At 46.4% G+C, this 19926-nt stretch overlaps 1 protein-coding gene across 1 annotated transcript in view; it reads left to right on the top strand.

The window, feature by feature from the left end:
- The window catches only part of PAPOLA (poly(A) polymerase alpha), an 868351-nt gene that overhangs the window by 188439 nt on the left and 659986 nt on the right, over positions 1 to 19926 (top strand). Inside the window, exon 10 of the mRNA XM_085626434.1 lies at positions 2246 to 2318. Coding sequence (XP_085482560.1) covers positions 2246 to 2318 — 73 coding nt within the window. The remainder of the gene's footprint in view (positions 1 to 2245; positions 2319 to 19926) is intronic.

The following is a 19926-nucleotide window of genomic DNA, read 5'->3' as shown; positions in this document are numbered from 1 at the left end:
TCAGAGCTTACAGGTTCTTACTTTCTTGATTGTAACCAGAATTTGTCTCCCTTACTTACCTGTCCTAATCCTTTGATAAGTCCAATTCAAGTCACGCCTGTATAGTAAGCCACCAGTGCTGTCTCAAAGTTGTGGGAGATCGTCCTGAGTTGCTCCATGTCTCTTAAGTGGATATCCTGACGGAAAATAACCTTTGGGTCCTGTATCTCAAATTCAATTATCTATTTTTGTGTGGATATTCTTGTACCTCATGACTGTTGATTGATACATACTGAATTAAAGCGTACCTCGTTACCCTTTCAACAACTGTTAAAAACAGTAGATCAGTAACTAGACTGTAAGTCCCTCCTGAACACTTTCACAGGGTTGGTCACCCTGCTTATATCACCGCAGAGTAGGTTGTGGCTGTCTTCTGTAGGGTGTTTTCTTTCCAATGGTTGCTCTCTGGGTGCTGTCTCGCTACCCATGATTGGAGCAGTCCATAACCTCCCCCAGTTGCTTAACTTCTTGACCTATTCTATAGTAAAATGTATTTCAGTAATTAATAGCAATAATATTCCACTAGTCATTTTACCCAGTTTAAATATGCTGAAGATAGTCCCACCTGTACTACCTTCCAAGGCTCACCCAGAAGTCACTTGGGTCCTCCATCCCGAGTATCGACACAGTTCTCCAGCCAAAACTTCTGTACATGTTGAAAATGGTATTCTTGGTGAGCTGTTGACCTGGCTCGTTCAAACTTAATTTCGTCCTCAAAGATCACTAGGCTCCCATTTCGAATCATCTTCAGCAATGTCTAGTAGTACTTTGCCTTTTTCGGAAGAGATTTGTTTTTCTAAATCTTTCCATTTGTATTGCAGGGCCACAAGAAAGCTCCATCAATGACAAATCTGAATCTTATTAAATTCTCTCAGTAATGATTGTATTCGACATGCTCGCTTCATTATCTACTCTTCAAGAGGATAGCTGGACGACTTGAACTGTCTCATTTCCCTCTTAACAGCTTTCGACCTGTGCAATGTCTCCTTTTCGTGCAAATCAGCAAGTCCAAAGATATCTTCAACCCCAGTCCCCTCTTGCAGTTTCTAAGCATGAACATTGTCTTATGTAGACCTATTTTCAGTGTCTTAGCATTTATGCATGAGGTTTTTAGCTTGGTTTTCAAGATGCCAAATTGTTGTGGTGGTACGTTAGTCTGCTTCAAGCAAAAAGTACAGTGTACTTTCAGCTGACTCAACATGCTGATTAATCCTCTGAATATCTGACTTAATCTTTTCCAAAGTCTGATGTAAGTTTGGCAAGATTCTCATTCAGGTACCTGTCAAAGTCCCTTTTTTATTTTACAAATTTTTACAGCGCGAGCTTGAACAGAGGGTATTGGGTATCAGAGCTCTTTGCATGAGCTCCAGTTGTTACATGAGGACACATTCATTTTTGTTAGGCACGGGAAGATTAAGTGATTTGCCCTGAATTACAGGATTTTGAGCGTCCTTGCCGAGACTCGAACCTGGTTCCCCAGCTTCGAGGTCGACCACCCTAGCTGTTAGGCCAACTCCTCTCCCTTTTACTTCTAAGACACCTCTTTAGACCCTCCTTAGTAAGAGCAGCACTTGTTTTCGCTGCTATTACAAAGTATGTGTGTTGTCTTCTCCCTCTGCTTTGACACTGTGCAACCCAATGGCTAATGTCAATTTACTTGCTATTCATGGGCAGTTGCATATAGGTCTCTGTTACCTGCCACAGGTGTGCCTATGCGTAGCTGCCCTTCTGCCTCCCTGGTGGTGCATGCTCTCCTCCCCTAACAGTGCTGCTGTCTCTCCATATCAAGGGCTTCTGATGCTGGGGTGGGTGGCGGAGCTCCACATGCAACGTCCTACAATTGCAGATATGGATGTGCACCGGCACTGATTCTAGGGGAGGAGAGACCTATTGGCTTTACCAATCCTTGTTTTAATTGCCAGTGGTCTCAAATTGCAGGTTTTTCAGGGTTTATTTCCCATGTATTGCAGTGCCTTTTAAAAGCTTTGCCATTTTTATCATTTATCAATTTTGAAATTATTTTTCATTTATATTATGGAAAGTGCAGCTTTTGAAGTCACCAAGTGGAATTGACTTGGGTGTTGCTGCTTGTTTGAAATATCTATCCTTATACGTTCATCACATCTTTCAAAATGTGAGTCACTCAAATATGTCAAAATAAAATGACCACTGATTTGATCTGGCCTATTTTCCCTCTGATTAACAGGGAATGGCCAAACCCAGTGCTATTGAAACAGCCAGAAGAATGCAATCTCAATTTGCCTGTATGGGATCCAAGGGTGAGTTTTCCTTTTTTTGTAGTTATAGTTGTCGTATACGTTATTCTACATTATTTTGACTGCATTGGTGACTTTTGTATCAATCGTAGTTTTTGAATTGCTAGATTGTATATTCTTTGATGTATTTGCCTAAATGATTTGTATTTATAAAATCGCTTACAATTGCAACAACAGTGCAGAGTACCTTGTCTTCATTTCCATCTTTTTCCATTATTAGAGTTCAGAGTTGGTTGGAGAAAAGCCTTTGGGAAATTTGTTGCATTTGCTCCAGCGTATTGATTCTGTGCCCCACGTTTTATGCACCTGTTGTGAATTAGATCTCCTGAAACCAGCTTTCTTTTATCATTACTTTTTTAATTGAGATTTTACCTGAGTTAACAATGCATATAGCACGGTCACACAACACAAGTGCACTGTAACCCCATCATATACCGATAAGTAACTTGAACTCTTCGCAGCTATTGTTTTTTTTAACAAGTAACCCTTATTCAAGGACAGAAATAAATAATATTGGACATACCCACGATACATGAACAATATCACTATCCTGTTCCCCTAATCTCCAACACTGCGAGTCGGTACTAAGCTGCACCTTTCGCTGGTGGTCAATTCCAGCAGTGTAGGATTTTGTAGAAACTGTATTTCGGGCGGTATTCCCAGATCCCTGTATTGTAGTCGTCTAAAAGCATATCCCAGTTCCCATTGTAGAATTCCATGCAAAGTTGTGTTTCCCACCATGAATTTAGGTAGGAGGAGGTAGAGAAGCAGTCAGTCAATGTACAGTACAGCCCCGCTATAAGAAAACCAAAAGCTTTCCAAGTATGCAAATAGTATGTAATAGGGAGTGTTTTAAAGTGATCGGAATCTTCCCGATAATACATACTTTTCTGTATATTAGGGATATCAAAGTCCCACTGCCAGTCAGGGAATGTTTTCAGTGCAAACACAAGGAAATGATGGACGGAGCACTGAAACTTTTCAGACACTCACCGGTCTGGGTTGAATCCATCATCATTCTTGAACTCACTTTGCCACCTCAGTACAGACCCAGCTATATGCAAATCAGTCTTGACCCTGTGCCTCATGGGAACAGTCCAGCCCTAACTGCTAAGCCAGGTCTTCCCTGAACCGGAAACAAGCATCCTGGGACCGGTTTCTGGGTAACACCCTTCATTAGCCAGGCTTGCTTGAATCCAGTGGCAAAGTGAGCAAGGAACCCACGTCTGGGCATACCCTGCCAACTTAGGGTGAAAAAACACAAGGAGATGATGGACGGAGCACTTTTTCAGTGCGCCTTTTGAGATAATTTCATCAGTGTATCTTATACTGCACGGATGCCATAGAGACAAGTTGATTTCTTCCTCACCTACCGTAATATAAGCATAATGCCGTAACTGCTTTGGAGTGGTGACAGCTAAAACTTTTAGTAGTTTGTGGGCTCGCTTCCATGCATATTAGATCGTGTGTATGATAGGGTTTAAGACTAAATTGGTTACGGCCTGTGTAGTATATCATTTTGCTAGTTTGTCATTAATGTTCTGGATATGATGCTCGAGTATAATCCAATGAGGCGTTCAATGGGTTGTCATCATGTAGACTAAGTGCACCAATTGTTGTGCCAGCCATTAACTTTTTAGATGGGGTAAGCTATGAAGTATAACAAATGAGGTACACTGTGTAGAAAAGCTAAACGACCCTTTTTGGCTTACAGGGCTAAAATTAATAACCCTAAATGCTCTCTTTTGTGGTCGTGTGGGAGAGCAGTTTAGGTTCATCAGAGGGTAGTTTTAAGCATTGGTTGAACACAGTCGATAAATGACACACTCGAAGAATTTGAGACCAATTTTGAAAAAGTTATTTTTATGTTCAAGGCATGTGTGCTGTAGATACACATGCTTTGCATACTCCTGCCATCTTGTGTTAAGTCCGAATGTTTGCAAGTTGTTTTTCTTCGAAGAAGTCTTTCAAGTCACGAGGTAAGGTGACTCCTCCTTTCGATGATAGTGCGCATGGACATCGACTCCATTGTTATTTATTTTTTATTTTTTCGCCATCTGGTTTGGACTGAATTGCTGCGCTACGGTTCGAAACCGTTATTCAGGTTCCCCGCGGTGCGCAATCCACTGGACCATCAACGGTATTGTTTTCATAAGCGTTTCCCTGTTCGCTGCGTATCGAATCAGTCAACAATTTCTCCATCATGCCTAGGCACGTCAGGCCAGCCTTCTGCCGATGGAACAGACTCCATTCCACTTCTTTCCTTGGTGCCACGCCAAGTACCCTCGCACTGACCAACATAGGTTTGCAACTAGTCCCTCTCTCTCCGGAGCACGACTGCAATGCTTGTAAATCGTCTCGGTCCAAAAAGACTACGTCATTGTTGGGCTAGACGACGAGAAATGCAGCGTCAAAGCATTCAACACATTCCGGATATCTTTGGGGAAGAATCCGAGCAAGAGGAGATCGAAGCCTCTGCCGCAGAAGAAGAGTCCTTCTCTGGTCAGAGTCCGATCCTGAGCTCGAGATCGATCTAGAGTCTGAAAATGTGCCTCCGGGGCAAGGTGCTGTAAGCACCGAAAACCCGTTTTCCCCCTAAAATCCCTTCCAAAAGCATAAGGCTTCGCCACCACCTCTGCCTTCCGGACAAGGTCGCACTGAGACATCGTTTCCGACGCCCCGCTTACCGGCTCGACACTGAAACACGGTCAAGCCACCTGGCTCGGGACCAAGTCAAACAAAATCATCTTCGGATCCGAAACCATCAGGATCGAAGGACAAATCTAGTTCAGAGCCAAAAACCGTCATCTCCAAAACAAAAACACGCTTCGGAGCCGAAACAGTCCTCTCCCAAGGCCAAGTCTATTTCGATGCCAAAAACCAAGGACCGCCTATATGAGCCTTCAGAACCAATTTTAGACATTCTTAAGGCCAAACTAGATCCTGAGTAGACATGTTTTTCATATTAATCCTGATACAGGACATATTTCTGCTAAAAACACCATCAAAACAAACTTCCTACAGTGGACCCTGCCTACAAGATTTCTTTGAAGAAGAAAGACATGGCTACTTGCCCTGCTTATCCTGCCCCGCAACGCTCTCCACCATCTTCTCCAAACTTATTAATTGAAGATCCCTTACATACAACACCTCAGGGATCTCCACATACAGATCCAAAAGGGGATCATATTGATGAGGACACTTGCCTTTAGACCCATGGAATGACTACACCATTGACCCTCCTGTCGACAATGACCCAGATTTGTATCCCTCAAAGCCATGACCTCCAGGCGATAATATGGCTTAACAACTCATTGCTAGAGCAGCAGAGTATCATGGGGTGGCATTACATAAAGAGTCCTTAGAAGAACACTTTTTATTTCAGACGCTTGAGTCCACATACAGGTCCAGTCAATCACTCCCTATGCTTAAAGGCATGATGAGGCATACAGAGGATATCTTTAAAGATCCTGTACGGGCACGTATTTTTTTTAAACATGCTCAGAATTCAACAATTCACTTGTTTTCATTGAAGCATAGTACAGGTTACATGTATTAGTTTTAAGTTTCATTGTAGACATTAACCTAGACATAGAACATCGATTTCAGCCCCCCCCCCCCCACACTCATTTTGCGTTTAGTTAATCTGCCTCGGTATGTACACCATATATTTTCTCTAATTCAGGCACCCTCTGCTTTGATAAATCATGTGCTCTGCTTGCTGACACCTGTCGAGTTCCGAGATCCATTTTGCCACCTCAGGCAGGGCCACCACCCCCATTGTTTAGCAATATTATGTTTAGCGAGTACTGCTGTTAGTTTTAACCATATTTTCGTGTAGTTGGGCCACGATTGCTCATTTGATATCCGCAGTAGGAGCCATTTGGGGTCAATCAAAGTCTGTCTCCACCACCTCTGTCAAAATGTTCCCAACGTTTCGCCAATATGTCTGCAACACTGGGCATTCCCACAATTATTTAAGCGTGAATTGAGTAGTGATAAATCCTGTTATTTCAGCACTTAGAAACCGCCAAAATTGTGGAATGAGGAAAGGTACGGGGCCTGTGGCCATGATGGCCGCTCGGAGCTGAAGCTCCGTGATGAGCCTGCACACCGGCTTCCGGAGCGGCGCTTCGCCGCGTTGTATTCCCACCAAAAATAAGTGGCCCGCAATCGAAATGCAGGCGGATCAATTGGATCCAATTATCGCCTCTCCCCGATCAGGAGTGGCTGAGATATGTGCTGTTTTGTCCCCGTGGGCCAGTGAGCCAAGATGGCACCCTAAAAACTACGGGACTGCGTCTGGAGGCTGAGAGTGATGAGCCGCGATGTTGTCGCCCTCCAATCTTCCAGCTGATGACGGGCTCGTCCCACTCTGCCCATTTTCCCGAAGCACCGACTTTCCGGCAGACTCCCTTGGGGAGAAAAACTCCGCTTTGCAGATCTCGCATGCCTGCGCCATTTGTGAGGTACGGGTGCGGCTAGGGAGGGGCCCGAAAATTTGCCCTACGGTTTCCCTCGCAGACACCTATTGTGGGGACCGTGCCAGCGGCCTGGTCGTACACTGACACTGGCTGTGCGCCACTCCACTGTGAACAACCCCTCAAATGCTGCTAGACACGCTGCTGCTCCCCATGCTATCACCTGCGGCCCGGTGCATGGCTGTTGATTCACCCACTCCAAGGTGACTCAGAGTTGGGTTTCCAGAGCTGCTGGTTTTGCAGCATAGACGTCTTCTAAATTCACAAACTGTGCCTATTCCTCCATCTAGTGGTTGGAGTCGGAAAGTGCTTTGTATATATTTTTTTTAGGTCTCTCCTGACACAGCGCATGCGCTGGTCTGGCTAGACTTTTTGTGAGGGCTCAAAAAATGCTACCATGGCCAGCCTAGAACTACAGTGCATGTGCTCGCTCTTAGGAGCTGAAGCAGGCAAACCTAGTCATGCTCATTAAGTGCCCACGATCACTTTCGCCCGCGAACACTTTCGCGGCACCCCTTTGTTCTCGTTCAAAGAACATCAAAGAACATGTTGTGTTGATACTTTGCTGCGCCCGTTTGACTTACAATGTGCTTTTTCTTTCCACAAACTCGGTTTGTGTTCCTTTATTTTGAGATGCTTTTAGTATTACTGTTTTGTGACTTAAAGAACATTAAGGAAATGTTACTGTGAAACTGGACAACGTTCAGTGTTTATTTCTGATCGCAGCGGCTGCTTCATGTCCGTTGCACCATTCAGGGAGTCCTTTCGTTGGCGCTTTCATGAGGACATGATGAGGAAGCTGGAAACCTTTGGCACATTCTCTTTAAAAGCACAGCATGTTGGTGACTGGTTCATCGATTAGACCTATGTAGCGCTTTTGATCTCAAAGCGCTATGGTGGGTGCAGCAGTTACAACTCATGAAATATGGGGTGCAACTCACAAGGAGGGGGCAGGTTTGAGTGCACATTGGCTGCAATTGAACTCTTAAGATGATGGGCTGTTTATCCATTATCAGCACTCATTCTTCGCTAAGTGATCTTGTTTGTTTTGTTGTTTTGTTAATGCTTTGCTGCGCCCGTTTGACTTACAACGTGCTTTCTCTTCCCACAAACTCGATGTTTGTGTTCCTTTATTTTGAGAAGCTTTTAGTATTACTGTCGCACAACCACAGCCACGTGCGCACACAGCCACGTGCGCACACAGCCACCCGCGCGCACACAGCCACCCGTGCGCACCCTCCCAACACACAACCCCCCCACACACAACCCCCCCCTCCCCCCCCCCCACACACACACACACACAACCACACCTGATCCCTCTGGTGAGGCTACAACCCCCATCCTGTGTGTGCAGGCTCTTAGATTATTTTTTCCGTCATGAATATTGGAGGTGCACTGAAGGCGTCTCGGAAGGGACAGCAGCAGAGGCTGGCAAGAGAGAGCCCGCCAGAAACTGGAGAGAGGTAGTACCAAAGCAAGTACTGTGTTCGTTGGCAGAATGCAGTCTCCAGGTATTTGGGGGGTTCCCCGCAGGGAGCTGATGGATCATCCGACAATAAGGTAAGAATTAGCTCCTTTATTAGGTCTCGCCTGGCGAAAGACTGCGCAGATATGCGCCTTCTCGCTGGCGAGATTTATTGTTTTGGTTAGATTTCTCTAGTGGGCTTTAAGCCCCGCCCCTCTTTTCCATTGGCTGGCGTCACCGTTTATGCTAAACGGTGGCCAGCCATTGGAAAAGAGCGTCTCGTGACGTACACTTTTCTTCGCTTTTAGAGCCGTCCCAGTTGGACTGGCTCGGTTCCTTTACGTCTGTGGTAAAAGGTTTTCTTATCTTTATGGGGCCATGTTTTTCAAACACTTTCAATAGCTCAAACTCGCATAAATGCAAGATTTTTATTAAGTTAAAGCCATTTGCTTTGCTAATGGTATTCTATAGCAAAGCAAATGGCTTTAACTTAATAAAAGGCGAGGCCTATTGCCTTTTCAATGCTTGTTAATTAATCTATGAGCAAAACAAGGATGAATTGCTCCAGGTACTAGCAAAAGCCTTAAAGCACTGCCGCTCCTTTTATTACAAGTTTGGATTTTCCAACACCGCTACCGTGCAGTGCCTAAGGCAATGCGTCCTTGTGCTGTTTCTTGATATACTTTGTGTCTTTGTTACTGAAACCTACTTTATTAGTTTGTGTTACGTTGGGACCGCACAACACATCGACCACACAGCTCCTCTGGTAAGGGGACAGGAGCGGTTTGTACACTACGTGTGTGTTCTTGAGGTGGTTTACAATCTAATTTTCAAGGTTTTGAAAAGGTGGAAACGCACCACTGCCGCTTCCACACAGCACAGAGCACAACAATTCGGGGAACCATTCATTCCCAAACATTCTCCCTGTTCAGAACATTGCTAGGGCGCAATTTTTAGCGCGCAATGCTTAAAGGTTCTGAACCGCACACAGCACATCTAGTAAGGGAACCGGGGACAGTTTGTACACTATGTATGTTTTCTAAAAATGGTTTAAAATCTCATTTCAAGGTTTGGTACAAAGGGGGATACGCACAACTGTGCCTCTTGCACAGAGCACAACAATTCTAGAAACCAGTCATTCCCAAATCTTCCATTTCATAACATTGCTAGGGCGGACATGTAGCACTCTATGCTTACAATTTAGCAGATACCACAAAGGATATTCAGGCCTTCGCCAAAAAGGTTTCCGACACCGGGGGGGAGAAATTTTCAATAAGCCAGCATATTTTCTTAGGACTCGTGGCAGAACAAGCCCCTTTGTTCAGCACAAGCAGGAAATATCTGGCCACAACGCTTCGAGCAGGGCACCAAATGCAGCTCACGTCTCGGCAGACGGATGGAAGGGCCATAAAAACCCCGCACCCCGCTCAACTTCAAAGCGGACGCCAGGGATTATTCAGAGTTCAATGCAAACGCCCCATAAATTCTCCGCTTAGCTCCAAGAGCGCATTCCTCGAAGGCTCTCTAAAATGAGCATTGGCATAGCCAATAGGTCTCGCCTTTGGGACCTTATAAGTGTTTAGCCATGCAACAATTGCATAACTAAATACTTATAAGGTCCCAAAAGCGAGACCTATTGGCTATGCAAAAGCGGCCGCGAAAGTGATCGCGATCAAACATCAAAGTAAATCGCGGTAAAGCGCGGCGCCCGCGCACATGCACTGTAGCTCTGGGCTGGCCTGGTAGCACTTTTTGGAGCCCTCTCAATAAGTCTCGTCATACCAGCGCATGCGCTAGGTCAGGCGAGACCTAAACAGCCAGAGACACAGGAATTTGGAAGGGGCCCCAGCAACAACATAGTGTTCGTTGCCTAGTACAAGGGCTATCAGATATAGTACATAGCTCCCACTATAACATAACTCAAGGGCCCAAAAACGCTCACTAACGAGGGTAAAAGACAACCTTTGGCATTCTTTATAGCGGCTCAAAGCATTTAACTAAAAAAACAGGTCACAAATAACCCGCGCTGCTGCCTCACACACGCATTAACACGTGTGCCAGGGCAAATTTTATCGGAGCTGCAAAGTAAAACAGAAGCCTTGCAAGAATGGGGCAAAATTAATACCCAGTCAAGGATACTAAACAGGTAGACAGTAAATACACTGGATTGCTCCAGAGAACGCTAAAATATTACTAACAGCGTGTGCTATATAACACATCGCACACACAGCTACAGTTCACTGCTAAGCTTTTAACTAAAGAAGCAACAGTTCACAAATAACCTATGCTGGCACCTCAAACACGCATTAACACGTGTGTCAGGGCAAAAGTCTGTCGCAACTGAAAAATGAAACGGCTGCCTTACAACAACGGTGCAAAGTAATAAGCAAACCAGCTACAAAGCAGATGGCCAGGAATAGCACAATAACCCAGGTAATATGCAAACATTTACCAGTAACTACGGCCACTTGCAAAAACATCGTCTTGCTGCATAGCATTGCAACATTCAGAATCACAAAGGTGCCTCACATCACAAGGTACAAATGTGTGCAATATTGCAGCATTACCTACGGAGCCTCTACAAACTCTAACGTAGAAAGGCTATGTTAATCCCTGCTACAAGGGATCAAAAACAAATAGCATTTAATCTTGCACGCATAAATACAGCGGCTGGGCCTACATGTTAACAAATACATGGAGCCATGCACCTTTTTTCACTTTATAGAATTACAACCGTAAAGGGCAGAGTAAAAGGAAAAGATTCGGGGTTGCATTTGTATGCACCCAACATATATACAGTCAGTCCTTATTACAGCTCAAACATTTGAATACATCCCCACATAACGCACATCAAAGGAGGGGTATATATATGTATATATAATGATATAATGTATGTGTGTATGTGTATATGTGTGTGTGTATGTATATGTATGTATATATATATATATATATACTGGCGGTCGCCAGTAGATAGTTATAGATAGGACCTATTTTCCATAGGAAATTTGCAACATTCTATTGGGAATAGCTTTTGCGCCGATTGACGAATATTCACAAAATTTTCCAAACTTTTGGCCAGCTCCGCTCCGCTCCTACCCTGAAAGTTTTGCGGTGATTCGTCAAGGGGGGGTCACAAAACGCGTTTTCCCCATGCAATTTCCCATAGGATCTGTTGTCGCAGCTACAGCCCGAACCGCTGAACGGAATGACACCAAATTTGGCAAAGAGGTAGTCCTCAGTTCAGACTCGTGCCTTTTGCTTAAATGGTGTAAATCCGTTCAGTAGTTCCTGAGAAAATTAGAGTTAAAAGTACATATATATCTATGGCCGGGGAGGATCCGCGGATCCTCCCCGCACCCTCCCCGAACCCTCCCGAGCATGAGCTGAATGCTAATTGGCTGCCAACACTCAATCAGGAAGTGTTGGCAGCCTCGCGGCTCTCATCCTGCCATAGCAAACTGCTTTGGTATTTGGAAGAGAGAGCAGGAAACCTGCTCTCTTCCAAATACCAAAGACTATTGCTTTTCCACACGGGGAGCAGCATGTTAGCTGCTCCCCATGTGGAAAAGCAATGCCGGCTCCGCAGGACGCGGGGAGCCGGCGGGGCCTGGGGGGATTGGGGACCCCCCCACGGCCCCCAACACTCTGCAACACAGCTCCGTGGCGCATACTGGAGGTACCTGGTGGGCTAGTTGGCCCCCAGGTGACCTCAGTATTGAAGAGGAATTAATTCCCCAACTTAAAACGCGCCACAGGGCATGTTTGCACACGTCACCTCAGGCCCCTCCCCCTTCCTTCACCATTGTACAAATATTCCTCTAAAATCAGCCGAACTACGAATTCCGATTTACTCACCTGTAATCAGGAGAGAACCCAGTGCTGCATCTTTTAGCCCAGCACTGATCCTGAAAAGTAATTCTAAGCGTACTTACCAGTAACTTGTATTTCCTTCCATAGGAATCCATTGTGTGGTTTTCACCAGAAAAGTTTCTAAGTGTCTATTTTCACAAACTAAAAATGTTCCTAAAAAATCGTCTGTATGACTTAAACACATTCTTTCAACTGTTTACAGGAGGTTGGCCAGTGCTGGATCCAGGATCCACCACTGAATAAGAAAAAGTAACGATAACACTACTTACCTGCTAAGTGAATTTTCTGCCATAGGATAACATTGGTGATTCTATGGGAAAAAGTTTCTAAGTGTCAACTTTTAAAATACAATAATATTCCTTAAAAATCACTACTGTAACCAAAGCGCTTTTACTCAACTGTTTACAGGAGATGTCCAAGGACTGAATCTAGGATCCAGTCTTGTGGTTAGAAAAGTAATCCATAAAGTAACTAATTGCATTTAACTAGAAATTCACATTGAGCTCAATGTTGCTTTGTGTTTGAAATTGTGTTGCCCATTGCAACAACTGTAACTACTGTACTTAAAAGTCTGTTGCCTATTTGCCAAGTATTTAATCTAAAGTAATTCATTCTGAGAAAGTATATTTTGTATTGTAATGTATAATGTAATTATAATGTAATTAAAAAAAATATATCTAAAAATAAATAGTTTAAAAAATGTAGTAAATAGTATCAGAAAAATCAGTATAACAATTAATGCATTCAAAATTGCCATTTAGAGAACCTTTGAAATTCACTGAAAAAACCATAGGTTTCAGGGGCGTTATAGTTAGGAATTGGCATTTAAAAAAACCTTAGAAATTCACTGAAAAAAACATAGGTTTCAGGGGCGTTATAGTTAGCTGGACATTTTCCGCGTACAAAAGCCTAGAAATTCCGCTGTTAGTTGGTTCAGCTAACTATAACTCGCGCCCCCGCAATGCACTGCTGATGACGTCACATATTACATCACTCATGACGTGGTCAGTGACATCACTGACCACTTGTACGAGGTAAATGTCCAGCTAACTATAACGCCCCTGAAACCTATGGTTTTTTCAGTGAATATATATATATATATATATATATATATATATATATATATATATATATATATATATATATATACTGCTCGATGGGGTCTTGTCCAACAAATAAGCTGCACTCAAACAGGATAGCTTTATTATCGGTATGATTGGCCCAGCAGTCCAGAGATTCTTGACACCTGACCGCTGCCAACGCGTTTCGAGAGCACTTCATATGCGGTGTTCATTTTGTGGGAATCAGGATGTGGATTGAGAGAGGCCATGCTGTCTGGGGCTCATGGAGAACCTGAATTTGCACACATTGTAAAGCGCATCCATTTGTGGGATAATGACGGACTTCAACTCCCATACTGCAACGTAACGTTCCATATGACGTATGATAGCGCATAAAAGGAAGTTGAAGCCGTACATGCGCTTTTGACCACATCAGCCCCTGATGAAGAGACATTCTCGAAACGCGTTGGCAGCGGTCAGGTGCCAAGAATCTCTGGACTGCTGGGCCAATCATGCGCGCACGGTGTTAGTGTCGTGTATAAGGGATATGTGTATATATCTCCAGGAGGGAAACACCCAAAATAAAATATATATATATATATGTCCAAAGTAGAAACGGAGTTCCGTTCGTGCACTCGGATAAGGAACAAAGATCACCAACTCCCAAAGTCATTCAAAAGGGTTTATTATTTTCATAAACCCGACGTGACGCGTTTCACCCGCTTAGGGCTTGTTCACACACCGTGATAGTAAATGACAAAGGCTTACATACCATACCAGTATCAACAACATAGACAGAGGACTGGGCAAACCATAACAAGCGCCATCTTGGAATGGTACAATTTTGTTAAGCATTGCTACAACATACAAGTAACGTTTCATAGGGTTTACATCAACGAGGAATCTCTCTTAATATTTGCAGTTTTAAAGTTATCAATCTTGGTATCCCTGGAGGTAGAGGAGACCCTGATGCGTGTGACCCCCACGTGTTCGCTTTGAGCTCATATTGCAGTGAATAACCGTGCAGACTATAGTTGGTTCATTGATACTCGCACTGTTTGTATACTGCCTCATTGATAAACTAGTTTAATGCTCTGGGGATATGCTAATTGAAATATCAATGTCAGTTATATATATTGGCTGTCTCCCCATTCCTATAAAGGACTAAGTCTGTCGAAATTCTGTCAGTCAAACAGAGTACGCAATCAAACCCTGTTAGTGGGTTAGTCACATGCATCATTTTTCTTTGTTCGCACTAGCACTAAGGTTGTTGTCATGATAATCATTTTAACATTTTGACACGAAACCCCATTATCAAACCCTGATTAGTGGGTGATCTCGTGTATAGGATACTGATTCCTGGTAAGGTCACCCACCCTCCGTCATTGAATACATTCATGCTTTTCTCCAGTGTAAGCCTGTTGTCATGATTTTCCCTTTTAAAACCACTCTCCTAAACATGTGTTCGGTTTCTACTTTGGATATTAAATTACCGGCATCGTGCCACCCCTCAATGGGCTACAATCTCCAACGGGAGTGCTTTTCTGTGGATATATATATATATATTTTTGCAGCGTGAATCTTTCTGGATTCACTATGCTGTGCATTATTCCGCGATCTTGTGGTTGGGTCCGGATTCGTAGTCTTTTCTTTGTTTTTTTTTTTTTTTTGTAGCCCAGGTGGGCGTCGACGTCCACCATTTGGTGCACCTCCCGTGACGTCGTCGTGCTTCCTGCGGAAGTCCCACCTTTGGGGCGCCATCTTCAGATTCTTTTTTCCGCCGTTGGGTCTGGATCGTCATCGGGAAGCTCCAGAAATTCACTCGGAGGAAGAAGGAAGAAAAGCGAGTTTCATCGATAGAATCAAGAGAAGACATCAGGAATAGAACAGATTTCATCAGGAGCGCGAAGAAAGAGGACCAGCAAACCTTTTTTTCTTCGACAGCCTTGGAGAATGCACGCTCAGAGACCCTGAGCGAAATGGACAAGACGCCATTCAAGTTCTGCCCAAACTGCCACCACAAGTTCGCGCAGAAAGACCAGCATCCGGTTTGCAACCTCTGCCTACCGGTGGATCACCGGAGTATCGACTGCAACGCCTGCTCAGCCTTCGCGCCGAAGACACTCAGAGTGAGAGAGAGGCAGAGAAGAGCCAACGCCAACATGGATGGCAAAGGGAAACCCCCGACACTCTACGAGCTGGGCCTCGACACGGACGACGAGGACAACGTCGCCGAGACAGCCGAAAACTTCACGGTCGTAGAGACCGACAAGAAAAAAGAAGACTAGGTAAGAGAATCGTCGAGCGCAAATCAAAAGACACCTCGAAAACACGAGGGTGACTCGAGAAAAACTGAGTCAAGGTCCACGAAGGGAGCCCCGGCGCCGAAAACTTCGACGTCCAAAGGGGGAACTTCGGACAAAAGGCCAAGCGGATCCTTACAAAAGGACTCCCTGGGGCAGAAAGACGCCGAAAGGCAAGGGTCGTCGAAATCGTCCCATGAAACTGGCCGATCGACGCAGAAAGAACGTTCGACGTCGACGCAAGTTTCATCGAAGAGACCCGCGGTCGACGCCGAAAGCATCTCCGAAATGGAGAAAAAGAAGAGGCGGCTCGAGGCCGAAATGGAGAACATCCTTCAAAGGAAGAAGGAGTTCGACGCCAGGATGAAGGAATTCAAGATTCCAACGAATTCATCGGCGGACGTCGTCGAGGTCGAAGGCGAGTTCGACGCCGAAGGGCTGACAAGGGATCTCGAGGAAGAAGAGGAGCCCTATTATGAGGAGGAAGCCGAGGAAGAAGACCAACAGTCGTTCTACGAATCGGCGGCATCTACCAGCAACGACGTCGAATGGCACGATCTCGACACCGAAAACCCGGAGGAGGCCGTGGACACGTACCCCTCGAGGCCTTCGCCACCCGACGACATCGGGGTATACAATATGGTGGTGAAGAGCGCAGCAATGGCCTTCGGCGTCAAACTCGACGAGGAGAGGCCGAAAGCCGATTTTCTCGTCGAAACACTGCTCCCCATCCAGACTAGGAGTCAGTTCCTCCCCATGCTACAAAGCGTGATGAACCAGGGGAGAGAAGCCTTCAAGGAGCCTGCCACCTGCCGGTCGATCACGCCCAGGACAGAGAAGAAATATAAGCACTCCTCCCTGGACCCACCTTACATCAAGGGTAGCGTCACCGCAGACTCCATCATAGCCTCCACGGCCAGGAGAAGGGCCAACGTTCCAGCAACTTCGGGGCCACCTCCGGATAAGGAGAGCAGGAGGATCGACCTCACAGGCAGAAAGGTCGAGAGGAACGCCGCAATGCACTGGCGCATGGCGAATTCGAATGCACTCCTCAATAGACACCAATACCAACACTGGGATGAGATGGGGGAGCTAGTAAAGCACCTCCCCGAAGAATACCGCCAGAGAGCCTCTCACCTGGTGGATGAAGGCAAGAACCTCGCCAACTCCTGTATAAAGACGGCGTTGGATGGGGCAGAGACTTCAGCAAGACTCATGGCCATAGGGGTCACAGAGAGGAGGCATGCATGGCTAAGAATCTCGGGATTCAAACCGGAAGTGCAGAACATCATCCTTGGCACCCCCTTCAACGGAGAGACACTGTTCGGAGCAACGGTGGACGAAAAGCTCACCCAGCTCAAGAAGGAAAACGAGACAGCGAGGTCCATGGGGGCCCTACAGCTGAGGGGAATGAGACGAGGAAATCCCTCGAGGAGACCCTACGGTAGGGGTGGAAGCCAACAGGGGACGTCGCACCAGGCGTTCCAGCAAGGTCAGCAGGGCGAAGGTCACGGACAAAGTCAGCAGAAGCAAAACTGGCAATATCAACCTCGGGGCCAGTCCTTTCGCGGGAGAGGGAACGGACGTGGCCAAAGGAGGAGAGGGGGCGATCAGCCCTCCTCGAAGTGACTCAGCACGCAAGAAGACGCCTACCCTCGTAAGGTCCCCAAGGGTGAGGCGCAAAAAAGTGTCATCAGGGGGAAGAGAAAATTCAAGAGCCTACGAGCATACGTCACCGGTAGGCGGAAGGCTGAGGTTCTACCTTCAGGAGTGGCGGCGTATAACCACAGACAAGTGGATACGGAACATCGTGCAGTACGGATACTGCGTAGACTTGGAAAAAAGACCTCCAAACAGGAAGCCAAAGGGAAGGCAGAGATCGGCCCAAGAACTGGCAATACTCAGAGAAGAAACGCGGAAACTCCTACAAAAGGGAGCCATAGAGACGGTGCCGTTCAGGGAACGCAACAAAGGGGTCTACTCAAACTACTTCGTGGTGCCGAAGGTAGACGGAGACCTCAGACCCATACTGGACCTCCGTTACCTAAACAAGTTCATCAGAACGCAAAGGTTCAAAATGACTTCACTGCAGGAGGTACTGCCACAGATAAGAGAAGGGGACTTCATGGTCACCGTGGACCTCAAGGATGCCTACCTTCACATCCCAATAAACAGAAGGCACAAGGGCCTTCTAAGATTCAACATCGAACAGGAACACTACCAGTTCACAACCCTGGCCTTCGGATTAAAATCTGCGCCAAGGGTCTTTACGAAATGCCTGTCGGCGGTAGCGGCACACCTACGAAAGCAGGGAATACACGTATACCCCTACTTGGACGACTGGCTGGTCAAGGCAAGCTCACGCGAGAAGTGCGAGAGGCACGCAAAACGCGTAACAGACACCCTCACAAGTCTGGGATTTTCCATCCACTGGGGAAAATCATCGCTGGAACCGGAACAGGTAAAGATTTTCCTGGGGGCAAAGATCAACTCCCTCAACAGTACAGTAGTGCCCAGCAACAGGAGGACAGATGCTCTACTGAAGGAGACGCAGCTCTACCAGAAGGGGCGAGCTCTGACAGTGAGGGCGGTGAGCAAGATGATGGGGATGATGGCGTCCTGTATCCAGCTGGTGCCGAATGTACGCCTGCACATGAGACCATTCCAGGAATGGCTGCAACAGCAATGGTCACAAGCAAACGGAAGTTGGGAGGATCTAGTGGTTGTTACGCACGCAGTGCAGGAGGAGATAACTTGGTGGAACAGAGACAACATAACAACGGGGAGAAGCCTGACACCACCAAGCCCAACAATGACCATTACCACGGACGCATCGCAAAAGGGATGGGGAGCGCACATGGACAACCTCAGAGTGAGGGGTCTATGGGCTCCAGCAGACGCGGTCCGCCACATCAACTACCTCGAGTTGAAAACGATACTGTTAGCCCTGAAGGCATTCCAGAGACACCTGTTCGGCCAGAGGGTGTTGGTACAGACAGACAACACCACGGCGATGTTCTACATCAACAAACAAGGGGGGACACAGTCGTTTCCCCTCTCATCCCTAGCTCAGGAGATTTGGAGATGGGCCATACCTCTCAAAATAGATCTACTGGCAATTCACCTACCAGGGAAGGAGAATGTGGAGGCAGACTGGCTGAGCAGACAGACCTCAGCATCGCACGAGTGGGAGCTCAATGGCCAGGAAACGGAGAAAATCTTCCAGAGATGGGGGACTCCCACAATAGACCTATTTGCAACACGCCACAATGCAAAATGCCAAAGCTTCGCGTCCAGGCAACCAGATCAGCAATCCAAGGGAAATGCCCTATGGATAAGCTGGTGGAGGACATTTGCCTACGCCTTTCCACCGATACCCCTGTTGCACAGAGTGCTCGACAAGTGCAGAACCAGCAACATGACTCTGATCCTGGTGGCTCCACAGTGGGCGAGGCAGACATGGTTCTCACAGATTCAAGAAATGGCGCAAGGCAATCCGTACAGGTTCGAGAGGAGAAAAGACCTGCTCTCAATGCAAAACGGGGAGGTCCTGCACCCAGAGCCAGAGACCCTCAAACTAGCAGCATGGCTCCTGAAGACCTAGAGTTCGCACACCTAAGGTTACCTCAGAGCACTATGCGAGTGCTACGGGAGGCAAGGAAACCTACTACAAGAAAGTGCTACAGCGCAAAGTGGAAGAGATTCACGGTGTGGTGCAGGAAAAAGGGCCTGCAAAACAGAATGACAAGAGACTCAACTGTGCTGAGGTACCTCACACACCTTCTAAAGAGTAACCTCTGCTCGAGCTCCCTAAGGGTACACCTAGCAGCGATCGTTGCCTACACCAGAGGTGAGAAGGGTGGAAGTTTCTTCACCTCGCAGGTGGTGAAGAGATTCATGGAGGGAGCCAAAAGAATGGCACCCCCGAAAAGGTTGCCGCCGCCGGCATGGAATTTAAACGTGGTTCTGACGGAGCTCATGAAGGCGCCGTTTGAACCCATTCACAAGGCCACTCTACAAATGTTGACGATGAAAACTGCCTTTCTAGTGGCCATAACCTCACTACGCAGGGTGAGCTAGCTTCAAGCACTAACGCTACAGGAGCCCTACATTCAAATTCACAAAGACAGGGTAGTCCTGAGGACGGACCCACACTTCATGCCCAAGGTAGTGTCGGCGTTCCACATGAATCAGAGTATCCAGATACCGAGTTTCTTCCAAAACCCGACTACAAACGCAGAAAAGGCCCTGCACACCCTCGATGCCAGAAGAGCGGTGATGCACTACATTGAAAGAACCAAGGAACTCAGGAAGTCGAAGCAGCTGTTTGTGTCCTTTGCTACTAGCTTCATGGGTAGACCAGTGACCAAGGGCACAATCGCTAGGTGGATTGCCCTCACTATTCAATTCTGTCACAAACAGGCTGGACAG

The sequence above is a fragment of the Triturus cristatus genome, chromosome 9 (assembly GCF_964204655.1).
Source record: "Triturus cristatus chromosome 9, aTriCri1.1, whole genome shotgun sequence".
Lineage (NCBI taxonomy): Eukaryota > Metazoa > Chordata > Amphibia > Caudata > Salamandridae > Triturus > Triturus cristatus.
The sequence above is the reverse complement of the archived record's forward strand: the minus strand, read 5'-3'. Positions and strand labels throughout refer to the sequence as shown.